We start from the raw sequence: 11,803 nt of genomic DNA on the forward strand, positions 1-11,803 counted from the left end.
GTTTTATAGTATTCATTTTGTTAATAGCAGCAGCTTTGCTTTTTTCAAAAGTGAAAATTATTATTGGGAGAGGAACAGTTTGAGAATCCTCTCGTTTGAGCGCTGGGTGAGGGATTGGTTGTGTAATTACATATTAATCACTTTATTTTAAGGTGTTTTAACTTTACTCTTAGATTTTTACTTTCAATAGATTTTTATTAATTTTCAAAACAATACAACAAAAATATGGAGGTAGTCATATTCACAATTACAATGTTTCAGAACAATACATATAAAGGTAGAGTTTCAGAACTCAGTCATCAAGAAAGTTTATCATCTCAAAAGTAAACGTAACAAACTATAACTGTTTTGTGTCGTTCCACTTGCATTTGCTCGTACGTCATGGATGGCCCAACCTCGGTCAGGGGGTGGGGGTAAAATATTTGCTGGTGGTCCAGACATGCCAAGCAGAGTGGAATTTGGTTCCGTTGTGGGTCGAGTAGGCGTATGCCTTCTCCATGGAAGATTGGAAATTAACCATTCTGATTACTTCCAGGTGGAAAGGGGTTGTGGCCTGCTTCCAGTGTTTAGCAATAAGTGTCCTGGCAGCCACCAGGATGTGGAAGCATACCGTTCTCATGTTTAAAGGTATTTTGTGTATTCCCAGGTTTAGTAGAGCCAGGGCCATGGTGGGTTTGGTGAGTATACCTGTGGTGTCAGAAAGAACCTCAAACATCCTCCTCCAAAAGCTGGTCAGGCTTTTACACGACCAGAAGATATGGGAGATTGTGCCTATTTGGTCGCAATTCCGCCAGCAGAGCAGGCCCTGGGATTTGAAGAATTTAGACAGGCGATACGGTGTGAGGTACCATCTAGTCAGGAGTTTTTGCATTTGTTCCCAGTGGTTTATACATCGGGAGGCTACGTAGGAGATTTGGATTGCTGCTTTCCACTGGAATTCGGAGTAGGGTGTCTGAAGCTCTCTTTCCCACTTGACCATGTGTGAGGTTTTATGAAATGTGGTCTTGTGTCCCAAGAAGTTATAAAAGAGGGAGATGCCTTTTACTGGAGTTTCTACATTCGTAAGGAATTGCCACAGGGGGGGTGGAAGCCGTAATTGGGGCAGGGGATTCTTGCGTAAGAAACTGACTATGGCATTATAGGAGAACATAGCTTTGCAGGGAAGATGGAATTCCATTTGAAGATCATGGAAGGATTTAAGTGAGTCTCGCCGGTATAGTTGGGATACTGTCAGGATGCCCGCGGCCGTGAGCATGTTGGTCGCCGTGTATGGAAGAAGAACGTTAAATACAGTTAAAAGTATGGGGATCAACAAGTCTGTCGGATGTGTGGACTTCCGTGCGATAAGGATACGCCAGGAGCGCAGTGACGCTTGAGATGTGATGGGCAAGGTCCTCAGATCTAGAGGTTTCCATGCATCTGCAAGAAGTAGTAGACTAAGATCTGGCGCTCGTGTCAACGCCGCTTCTATTGGTAACCAGGGGAGGCGATGTGTAGTGGAGAACCAGTATTGGAGGGGGGTTAGTCTCGTCGCATGGTAGTAGTCTGTTATGTCCGGTAGCCCTAGCCCTGCCGCCCTTTTGTGACGCACCATATGTGAGTGAGAGCACCTGGCTCTCTTCCTTTGCCATATGAATGTGCGTAGGATTTTAGATATGGATGTGAGGTGTGCACAGGTGATTTGTACTGGGAGGGTGCGGAATATATACAATATTTTTGGTAAGCAGAGCATTTTGAATGCTGCTATTCGTCCCGCCCAGGAGAGTTCGGATGATTTGATACCATTGGTATCTGCCGTTATAGTGGAGAGTAGGGGTTTCATGTTGGAGTGGAGCAAATTGGATGTGGGAAATACTAGCTGGATCCCTAGATATTTTCGCGATTTAGAGGTCCATGTGTATGGGAGTTGTGTTTGGAGATGTTTTTGGGTATTTTCAAGTATATTCATGCCTAAGATTTCGGATTTTCCGAAATTTACTTTATAAAAGGACACATTACTAAAGTCCTGTAGAATTTGATGAGCTGCTGGAAGGGACACTATAGGGTTCGTTAAGCTCAACATGACGTCGTCGGTGAACAGTGTGATGACGTGCTTGGAGGGGCCGAATTTGAAGCCTGACACCATAGGGGAGGTGCGGAGCAGTTCTGCTAACGGTTCTATTAATAAGTTAAAGATGAGGGGTGACAGGGGGCATCCCTGACGCGTACCATTGGTGATATTAAAGGGTTTAGAAAGCATGCCAGCGGAGAGTACTTTGGCTGATGGGGAGGAATATAAAGCTAATATGGCTGTCAGGATCGGACCCGAGAACCCATACTTGCGTAGAACCAGTTCCATGTAGCCCCAGTGGATGCGATCGAACGCCTTCTCTGCGTCTATGGAGAGAAGCAGAGAAGGCGTTCTGGAGCTCTCGGCATGGTGCATTAGGTTTATCACCCTTCTGGTCGCGTCAGGGGCTTGCTGTCCTCGGACGAAGCCCATTTGGTCTCCCCCTATCAATGTAGGCAGAAGCCGTGCTAGGCGGTTGGCAAGGAGTTTAGCATATAGCTTGACGTCATTGTTTAGCAGGGATATGGGTCTAAAGTTCGCTGGGGCGGTAGGGGGTTTACCGGGTTTGGGGAGGGTTATGATGTTGGCTCGGAGCATCTCCTGTGGGAAGGTGCCCGAGGCAATGGCGGAGGAGAATGCTGACAGCATGTGGGGTGAAAGTATGTCGTGAAGGGAACGGTAGTACTCATTGGTCAATCCGTCTGGGCCTGGAGATTTGTTTAACGGTGTGCAATTAATCGTCTGGGAGAGTTCTTTTAGCGTAAAGGGGGCATTGAGGAATGCTAGGTCTTCATACGTAAGAGTGGGTAAATTCATGCGACTCAGGAAGGTGTGGATTTCAGATGTCGACGGGTTGTGTGTGGCCGTATCGTCGCGAAGGTTGTATAGGGAACCATAGTAGTCGGCGAAAGCATCCGCTATTTGTTGAGGGTGAGTGTGTTTTTTACCCGTGTGGGGGTGGGTTACGAACGCTATCTTTGATTTGACCCTCCTGGCCTTAAGCCTGGAGGCTAGAAACTTGCCTGCCCTGTTATGGGCCGAGTAATATTGGAAGCGAAGCTTTGCCAGCATTTTGTCATGGTTGATAAGCAGAAGCCTGCGAAGTTCCAGCCTGAGGGCAGACAGTTTGGAGGATAATGTTTGGGAGGGGTTTTGTTTATTGGACTCTTCCAGGGATTTGATTTCCTCGAGGGTGTCTCGAAGCGATTTCTGAAACTTCTTTTTTAGCCTGGACGCTAATTGAATGAGAATTCCTCTTACATAGGCCTTATGGGCATTCCAAAGCATTAATGGGTTCGTGTCTGGGACAGCGTTGTGTGTGAAGAAATCCCTGAGTTGAGCTTGGAGGTGTTTGAGGGAGTCCGGGTCGGAGAGAATTGAGTTGTTACATCTCCATATGTAGGAAGATGGCTGGGAGGCCGAGGTGGAAATGGACATATGTATGGCGGCGTGGTCTGACCACGTAATGGGGGAAATGGACGTGTGCAACACCAAGGGCAAAATCGTCGAATCTATCAGAAACACGTCGATTCTGGAATAGGTTAAGTGGCTAGCCGAGAAGAAGGTATAATCCCTCTCCTCCGCATGTTGGTATCTCCAAATGTCATGTAGATTTTCCGCATGTAGGAGAGCTGCCATGGATGTGGATAAGGTTTTACCACCGGATGACGAGTCCATGGCAGGGTCTGCCACAATGTTAAAATCTCCACATATGATCAGTTTGCCTACCGTGAGTTTGCAAATTTTTGTGAATAGTTTTCTCAGGAATTTGAGCTGGTGTCGGTTGGGGGCATACACATTTACAAAAGTATAATCACAGTCATCAATATTACAGTTTAAGATAATGAATCTTCCGTCTGTATCCTCCACCACCCGAGAGTAGGTGAAGGTCACAGAGTTGCTAATAGCCAGCAGGACTCCCCGTTTCTTTTCAGGGGAATTTGCCATAAAGACATGGGGGTAATCCGGGTGGGAGCAGCGAGGTACGGATCCTTGCTTAAAATGGGTTTCCTGGATAGCTAGGACATCCGCCTTGTGCGACTTTGCTTCCTTCCACATTAAGAAGCGTTTCACGGGGTGGTTCAGCCCCTTAACATTCAGCGATAAAAGCTGCAAAGACATGGCTAGGTTTGCGGAAGTTCAGGGAGTACGTAGTGGGACCATGGTGTAAGGGCATGAGCAGTCCATAGAGTACATGGTGTGGGAAAATACATAGAGGTACCTGGTAGAAGGTCACAGATGTAACAGTGAGATGGAGAGCGGGTTCCATTCAGGTGTCGTTCGCACGAAGGTTGGCGGACGGTAGTGGAGAAGAAGAGATGGAAGTCCGGAACACAATGAAGAGGTCGGGAACAACTTTCCAGGGGTGTTGCCAGTGCTGTATTTTGGCCTAGGCCAACAAGGCCCAGGCCTAGGGCGGCACTTTGCAGGGGGGCAGCAAAAAAGCCACCCCCCTCCACCTGAGACTATTGGCCACTGATTGCTAGAGCTGCCTCTCTCACCCTCTCTCTCTCACCCCCCACCTCTCTCTCTCTCACCCCCCCTCTCTCTCACCCCCCCTCTCTCTCTCTCTCATCCCCCTCTCTCTCACCCCCTCTCTCTCTCTCAACCCCCTCTCTCTCATCTCCCCCCCTCTCTCTCTCTCTCTCTCATCCCCCCATCTCTCTCTCACCCCCCCTCTCTCTCTCACCACCTCTCTCTCTCACATCCCCCCTCTCTCTCTCACCCCCCCTATCTCTCTCTCTCATCCCTCTCTCTCTCTCTCTCATCCCCCCCCTCTCTCTCTCTCTCTCACCCCCCCCCCCCTCTCTCTCTCTCATCCCTCTCTCTCTCTCATCCCCTTCTCTCTCTCTCTCTCTCTCTCTCATCCCCCTCTCATCCCGCTCTCTCTCTCTCTCACCCCCCTCTCTCTCTCACCCCCTCTCTCTCTCTCTCATCCCCCTCTCATCCCGCTCTCTCTCTCTCTCATCCCCTTCTCTCTCTCTCTCTCTCATCCCCCTCTCATCCCGCTCTCTCTCTCTCCCACCCCCCTCTCTCTCTCTCTCACCCCCCCCTCTCTCTCTCTCATTCCCCTCTCATCCCGCTCTCTCTCTCTCTCATCCCCCTCTCTCTCTCCTTCAATTTTGGAGGGAGTCACATCCCTTTTAAAAAGGAGTGAGGCAAATTTAGATTTTAGTCTTGCCTAGGGCAGCACAAAACCAAAATACACCACTGGGTGTTGCTACATTCGTAGCTGAGTCCTGTTCTGAAAAAGAAGTGCATAAAACAAGAAAAAACAATAAAGGTAAAAAAGATATGGTCCTAGCGGACCATAAGAGCAGCTTTTGCTGCGCGGTCGGTGGGGTTGCTAGCACGTTAGCAGGTGCTACAAAGAGCGGGGAGGGCCAGTGTGCCCAGCCTCAGATGGAAATGTCAGCATCATTTTGAGCGGTGAGAGGACCTGGATCTGGAAGGCCTAGACACTGTATGCCATTCAGGTTGCAAACGTGGTAGTGGAGGGTCTGGAGGTCTAGGCCGTTGGTCGGTTGCATCAGGGAGGATGTGCCACTGCTTGAGGAGACGGAGGCCCTGTTCCATAGATGTGATTTGGGAGGTGGCCCCTATATGAGTCACGCACAACTTGGCGGGGTACTTCCATTTATATATGATTTTATTGTTCCTTAGGGCCTTAGTTATGGAATTTAGATTCCTTCTCAATTGGAGCGTGTATTGAGAATAGTCGGGTAAGACCTGAAGGGACGATGCAGTGTCTGGGAGGCGTTCTTTCCTCTAACCCTCGTTAGAGAGTTCAGGCACCGCTTTATGGAACAGATTGCGAACAAAGGTGGGCAATTGGTTGGGTTGGACTGTTTCAGGGATCCCACGTATTTTGAGGTTGTAATGCCCCGTACACACGTGCAGATCATCGGCCGAACGATCGGCCGTCTTTTGTCCCCGGGCTGTTGTGTCTGTTGAAAAGTGCAAAAGACTGCACAAGAATTTTGTCCGCCGACTACAGCCGACTGCAGAAGTGATGTCATGTGATGGTTAACTTTCCCTGTGTTTTTTCTTTTCTGAGCATGCCCAGTCTTGCAAATCTGCTGTCTGTCGGCCGAATTCTGTATTGACTGGCGAACAATCGGCCGCTCTGGTGTCGGCATATAAAAATTTTAATGCTTGCACGGCAGATTCTTTTTGGACGAAAGTGCGCTGTCGGCTGTCGGAAGCATCATACTAACAAGCCGAAAATCGGCCGATCGGTCCTCGGCCGAATCTTTTCGGCCGGCAATCTGCACGTGTGTACGAGGCATTATGCCTCGATCTGTCCTCAAGGTCTGCAATTTTCGCCTGAATGCGGTGTATGTCTTCCTGATGGGATGTATGAGCGTCCACCAGGGTGTTATAGGATACTGTGAATTCCTCCATCCTTTCCTCCACATTGTGAACCCTGTCTCCCAGGCCATGCAGTTCCCTCTGGCAATAGGAGATGGAGGCTTGGATATTAGCCTGCATGGACGTATGTAACATAGACAGCATGTCCTTAAGGGTAGTGTCAGACACTGGTTGACCTGTAGTGGCTAATTTTGCAAACGGGTCTGGTGGTGGAGAGTAGGCCCAAGGTGTGCATGGGGTATTGGAGGTATCGCTCACATCCATGGAAGATGTAGTCGCCTGCATCGTCAGTGAGTCCCTCCTTGGGCGAGACTTCGCCGGGCTCTGTGCTGATGGGGTGGAGGGAGAGGAGTCCGCAGACCGCGCCAGCAGCATTGGGAGTGGATCCTGTGTTCGCGCCGCTATTGGCGCCGTTGTGACGTCATACACCCGCGACTCGGGCGGTAGAGGACGCGGCTGGCCGGACGATGGGATGTCTCCGCCGCCATGTTGGCGGAGACCGGGCGGTAGCGGTCCGAAGAACTCGGACAGTTTACGGACCGGTGGGACCCCCTTGTTTCTTCGGGTCATCCTGGCGGTGTGCACTGGCAGTTCCCCCGCAAGGATCCAGCGTTTCCGAGGTCGCAGAGTGGCTGTGTCGGGCCGTAGATGTGAGTAAGGCTGAGCACTGGCTGGAGCTCCTCGGTCAAGCGGCCATCTTACTCGGCGATCGCCACGCCCCCCCTACTCTTAGATTTTTTATCTGCATGCTTATTCAAAGGTCAGTGTCCTAAAGTATCAGGGCAGAACGTAAATCCGTTATACTCGACTCCCATCTAGCAATGTGACTTCTGCAAGCACCCTCTCTGCATCGACATACTTGCCAGGCTTTCTTCTGAATTCAACATATTTGGCCATCTTGATTGGCCATTCTGTTTTGACATAATTCCTGCATATGTGCACAGGTATTAAATCATCTTAGCACAAGGATATGCCAAAAATGCACACTAAGGTGTACATGTGCAAATGAAATCAGTGTACATTCCACAGAAAGTTGTGAGCAGGAAGCGAAAAACCTTTTAATGGAGAATTGACTTAGTATGTCTCTTCTGTAACAAAAAGCCTCTCTGCTTGCCAATTTCTTTGTTTAGTGCTAGGCTCTACTTTTACAATGGAACTAAACTATTCTATCTTTTACAGCCACGGAAGCTGCCATCTTTAGTTTTTGTTTGATCTGCAGTTGCAATTTTTCTGCACATGGGGTCTAGTAGGATGCCAGCCATTTGATGGTTTGACAGTTCAGTTGAGAGCACCAGCAAATGTGATAGTTATCATTCACAACATGCCTTGAATGTAACTGTTTTGGGAAACAGTTAAATTGGTGTTTATTTCAACTTTAAGCCTCAGACAGCCAGGCAACTATTATTTTTAAAAAGAGGTCAGCAACAGCAGTTTTGTCTTTCTTTTAGTACTAGGTATGAACAAATGTGCTTGAGTTTGACTTTCAGTCCGTTTTCTGAACCCATCCTAAATCTCCGAAATTGGCAACTTAGCAGTGGCGGCTGGTGCTCAAACATTTTGGGGGGGCGCAAACAGAAAAATGAGTGACCAGCGTGCCCCCAATCAATGCAGAGTGCCACAGCGTGCCCCCAATCAATGCAGAGTGCCACAGCATGCCCCCATCAATGCAGAGTGCCACAGCATGCCCCGATCAATGCAGAATGCCACAGCATGCCCCCCAATCCATGCAGAATGCCACAGCATGCCCCCAATCAATGCAGAATGCCACAGCGTGCCCCCCAATCAATGCAGAGTGTCACAGTGTGCCCCCAATCAATGCAGAGTGTCAAAGCGTGCCCCCCCAATCAATGCAGAGTGCCACAGCATGCCCCCCAATCAATGCAGAGTGCCACAGAATGCCCCCATCAATGAAGAGTGCCACAGCATGCCCCCAATCAATGCAGAGTGCCACAGCATGCCCCCAATCATTGCAGAGTGCCACAGCATGACCCCAATCAATGCAGAGCGCCACAGCGTGCCCCCAATCATTGCAGAGTGCCACAGCATTGCAACCAATCAATGCAAAGCGCCACAGCATTGCCCCCAATCATTGCAGAGTGCCACAGCATTGCCCCCAATCAATACAGAGCACCACAGCATTGCACCCAATCATTGCAGAGTGCCACAGCATTGCCCCCAATCATTGCAGAGTGCCACAGCATTGCCCCCAATCAATGCAGAGCGCCACAGCATTGCCCCCAATCATTCAGAGTTCCACAGCATTGCCCCCAATCAATGCAGAGTGCCACAGCATGCCCCCCAATCAATGCAGAGCGCCACAGCATGCCCCCAATCATTGCAGAGTGCCACAGCATTGCCCCCAATCCATGCAGAGTGCCACAGCATGCCCCCCAATCAATGCAGAGCGCCACAGCATGCCCCCAATCAATGAAGAGCGCCACAGCATTGCCCCCAATCATTGCAGAGTGCCACAGCATTGCCCCCAATCATTGCATAGTGCCACAGCATTGCCCCCAATCAATGCAGAGCACCACAGCATGCCCCCAATCAATGCAGAGCACCACAGCATTGCCCCCAATCATTGCAGAGCGCCACAGCATGCCCCCAATCAATGCAGAGCGCCACAGCATTGCCCCCAATCATTGCAGAGCGCCACAGCATTGCCCCCAATCATTGCAGAGCGCCACAGCGTGCCCCCATCAATGCAGAGACCAGCGTGCGTGCCCCCTTCAATGCAGTGTGGGCTCCCCCCCGAGACCAATGCACTTACCTGGCGGCATCTTCTCTCCAGTCCCGGCGGCGGCGACTTCTACTCACTCTGTCCTCCGGCGCGTCTCCTGCAGTCCTCCCGCTCCCGCCTCCTCCTCGGCCAATGGCATGAGGTTTGCCTTGCAGCCAATCAGGAAGCGCGTATCGGACGCGCTTCCTGATTGGCCAGGAGGAGGATCGGTGTGGCAATAGCGAATTTTCATTCGCTATTGTCACACAATGGGTGGGCTTGGGACGCACTGCTCTGCGCCCCGAGCCCACCCTTTGCATCGCCCTATTAGAGCCTCTGGCTCTAATCAGGTGATGTAAAAAAAAAAATCCCCATTAAGCTCCATGCGTCCGGCGCCCTGCATGCAGATTAGGGGGCCGGATGCATGGATGGGGGGCGTCGCCCCTGCGCCCCGAGCACACCGGCCGCCACTGCAACTTAGAAAGCAACTCAACTTTTGTTGAGAAAAAAAACAATCCTGTGTGGATGATCAAGGTACATCACAGGGATGTTAACAAACTTTGTAGCAGTTTACCATATTTTTTTGCTCAGAAGAAATAGCTGGTTGTTTTGCCTTGTCCTTTGTAGAGGGAGGACCTGGTTCATTATAATTACCTGGTGCACTCTCCGTGTTCTAATGAGAAAAACTGCATGGCCTGCATCCCTTTAGAAGTAGTAACCCTTGGGGAGTATCTGGCCAAAACAGAAAATCCCATTGCAGGGGATGCCTAAAATGTGACTAAAGTTGGGCATAGATAGATTGGAATTTGGGTGGCTCAGCAGGCCTCATTTGAACAGGACCCACATAAGCCATTTTGAAACCAAGAAATCAACAATAAAGTGGCATTAATTCACTGAGAGAGTTCCCGAAATATTATAACACCTACAGTATTTGCACAGTATTGAATAAATTGTACTATGCCCCATTTTGAACAGGACTCACACCAGCCATTTTAAAATCAAGAAATCTACATTAGCCCCCAAAATTTTATAATGCCTATGAGCACACAATCATTTATCTAGGCCCCATATTAAACATGGCCTGACAGATTTCAAACAGCCTTTTCGCCTTTAGAAAATCCACTTCATTGTGCCTGTGACTCAACATAAAAATAGGCATTTTCAGCAAAACCCGCAGCATCTAAATCTCCCTGGAAATACTCTAAATTCTCTCTCAAATTTTCCACAGCACTGTATGACACAGTATTAGAGTGTGACTCAATATAATATCTATATGGGGTGATCTTTGGATTAAAGAATCACATGCCATAGAGCGCATATGCGGGTGGCCAGAGAAGATGCACTGCTGAGCCGTCCCACACACTCCAGATATATTTAGCGGGCACCTAGCCTCCCCTGTGTCTCCCAACAGCGCTGCCGCTTATTGTAGTGGCGGTGACCTGATCCATGCCTCTTTGGACGGGGGGGGGGTGACCTGACCCATGTGGTGGGGAGAGGAAGCAAGATAGTGGCTTTTCGGGTTGTTCTCTCGCTGAAAGCAGTGGTAACCTCAGAAACATTCATTTCGCTTTGCAGCTTGTTCGGCGGTTCGTTACCATGGCAAGAAAGAGGGTTTTCTTTGACATCACAGCCGACTCCGCCCCTCTGGGCCGCATCGTTATTGAGCTGAGATTTGATGTTTGTCCAAAGACCTGTGAAAACTTCTTCCAGTTGTGCACTGGACAACCAGGATTTGGTTACAAAGGCTCTGGCTTCCACAGAGTCATCCCAGACTTTATGTGCCAGGGTGGAGACTTTACCAATCATAACGGAACTGGTGGAAAATCTATCTATGGAAACAAGTTTGCCGATGAGAACTTTGCTCTGAAGCACACTGGACCAGGAATTCTGTCTATGGCCAATGCTGGCCCTAACACAAACGGTTCCCAGTTCTTCATCTGTACTTCTGCAACCAGTTGGCTTGACGGAAAGCATGTTGTTTTTGGTTCAGTTGTGGATGGCATGGATGTTGTGAGAAAAATGGAAAGCTTTGGTTCTCAGTCAGGGAAGACCAATAAGAAACTTGTGATTGCTGACTGTGGCCAGATATAAAGGAACTTGCATCCTCATCCTAGTCTTAACATCACAAGCATTCCTCTTCATCGGCTTCGGAATTCTTCAGTCCTGGACTGTCTCTGGAGTTTAATCTCATCTTGCAATCATCCTTGTTTTGTTTCATTTTTTTTTTCTTCCACATGTTCTGTTCCTTGCAGAACACAATCTAAATAAAATATAAAAAAAAAAAAATAAAAAAAAAAAAAAAAAAGATAGTGAGCCACCCCAGCACCTGCCATGCTGTGTAGAGAGACAGACTGCTGCCACAGAGGACCCGCACAAAATCTGCAGTGCCAGATATTGACGACCTTTATATGAAGATTGACCGTATCCACAGGGCTTTGGTTCCCCCTAAACAGATGGGACCTCCTAGAGACATTGTCAAACCCCATTTTTTCCAGATTAAAGAGGCAGTCATGAGATATGCCAGAGAGAACCCTGATTTAGAAGTTGCTGGTCACAAAATCCAGATATTTGCAGACATCTTCCAAGCTACCATCCAAAAAAGAAGAGCTTTTAAGCCTTTACTTTCACCTTTGGTGCAACGGTATATCCACTACCGCTGGACC

The 11,803-nt window shown here is 49.0% G+C and overlaps 1 protein-coding gene across 1 annotated transcript; it reads left to right on the forward strand.

Annotated features, from left to right (window-relative positions):
• The first annotated feature begins 10,655 nt into the window (after positions 1–10,655).
• LOC309544410 (peptidyl-prolyl cis-trans isomerase-like) lies at positions 10,656–11,429 on the forward strand. Its single transcript, XM_082243319.1, has one exon. It carries the CDS (start codon positions 10,737–10,739, stop codon positions 11,229–11,231), a length of 495 nt encoding a protein of 164 aa, XP_082099445.1. The 5' UTR covers positions 10,656–10,736; the 3' UTR covers positions 11,232–11,429.
• Positions 11,430–11,803: the final 374 nt, after the last annotated feature.

The sequence above is a fragment of the Pelophylax lessonae genome (assembly GCF_965119305.1).
Source record: "Pelophylax lessonae genome assembly, chromosome: 1".
NCBI classification, from domain to species: Eukaryota; Metazoa; Chordata; class Amphibia; order Anura; family Ranidae; genus Pelophylax; species Pelophylax lessonae.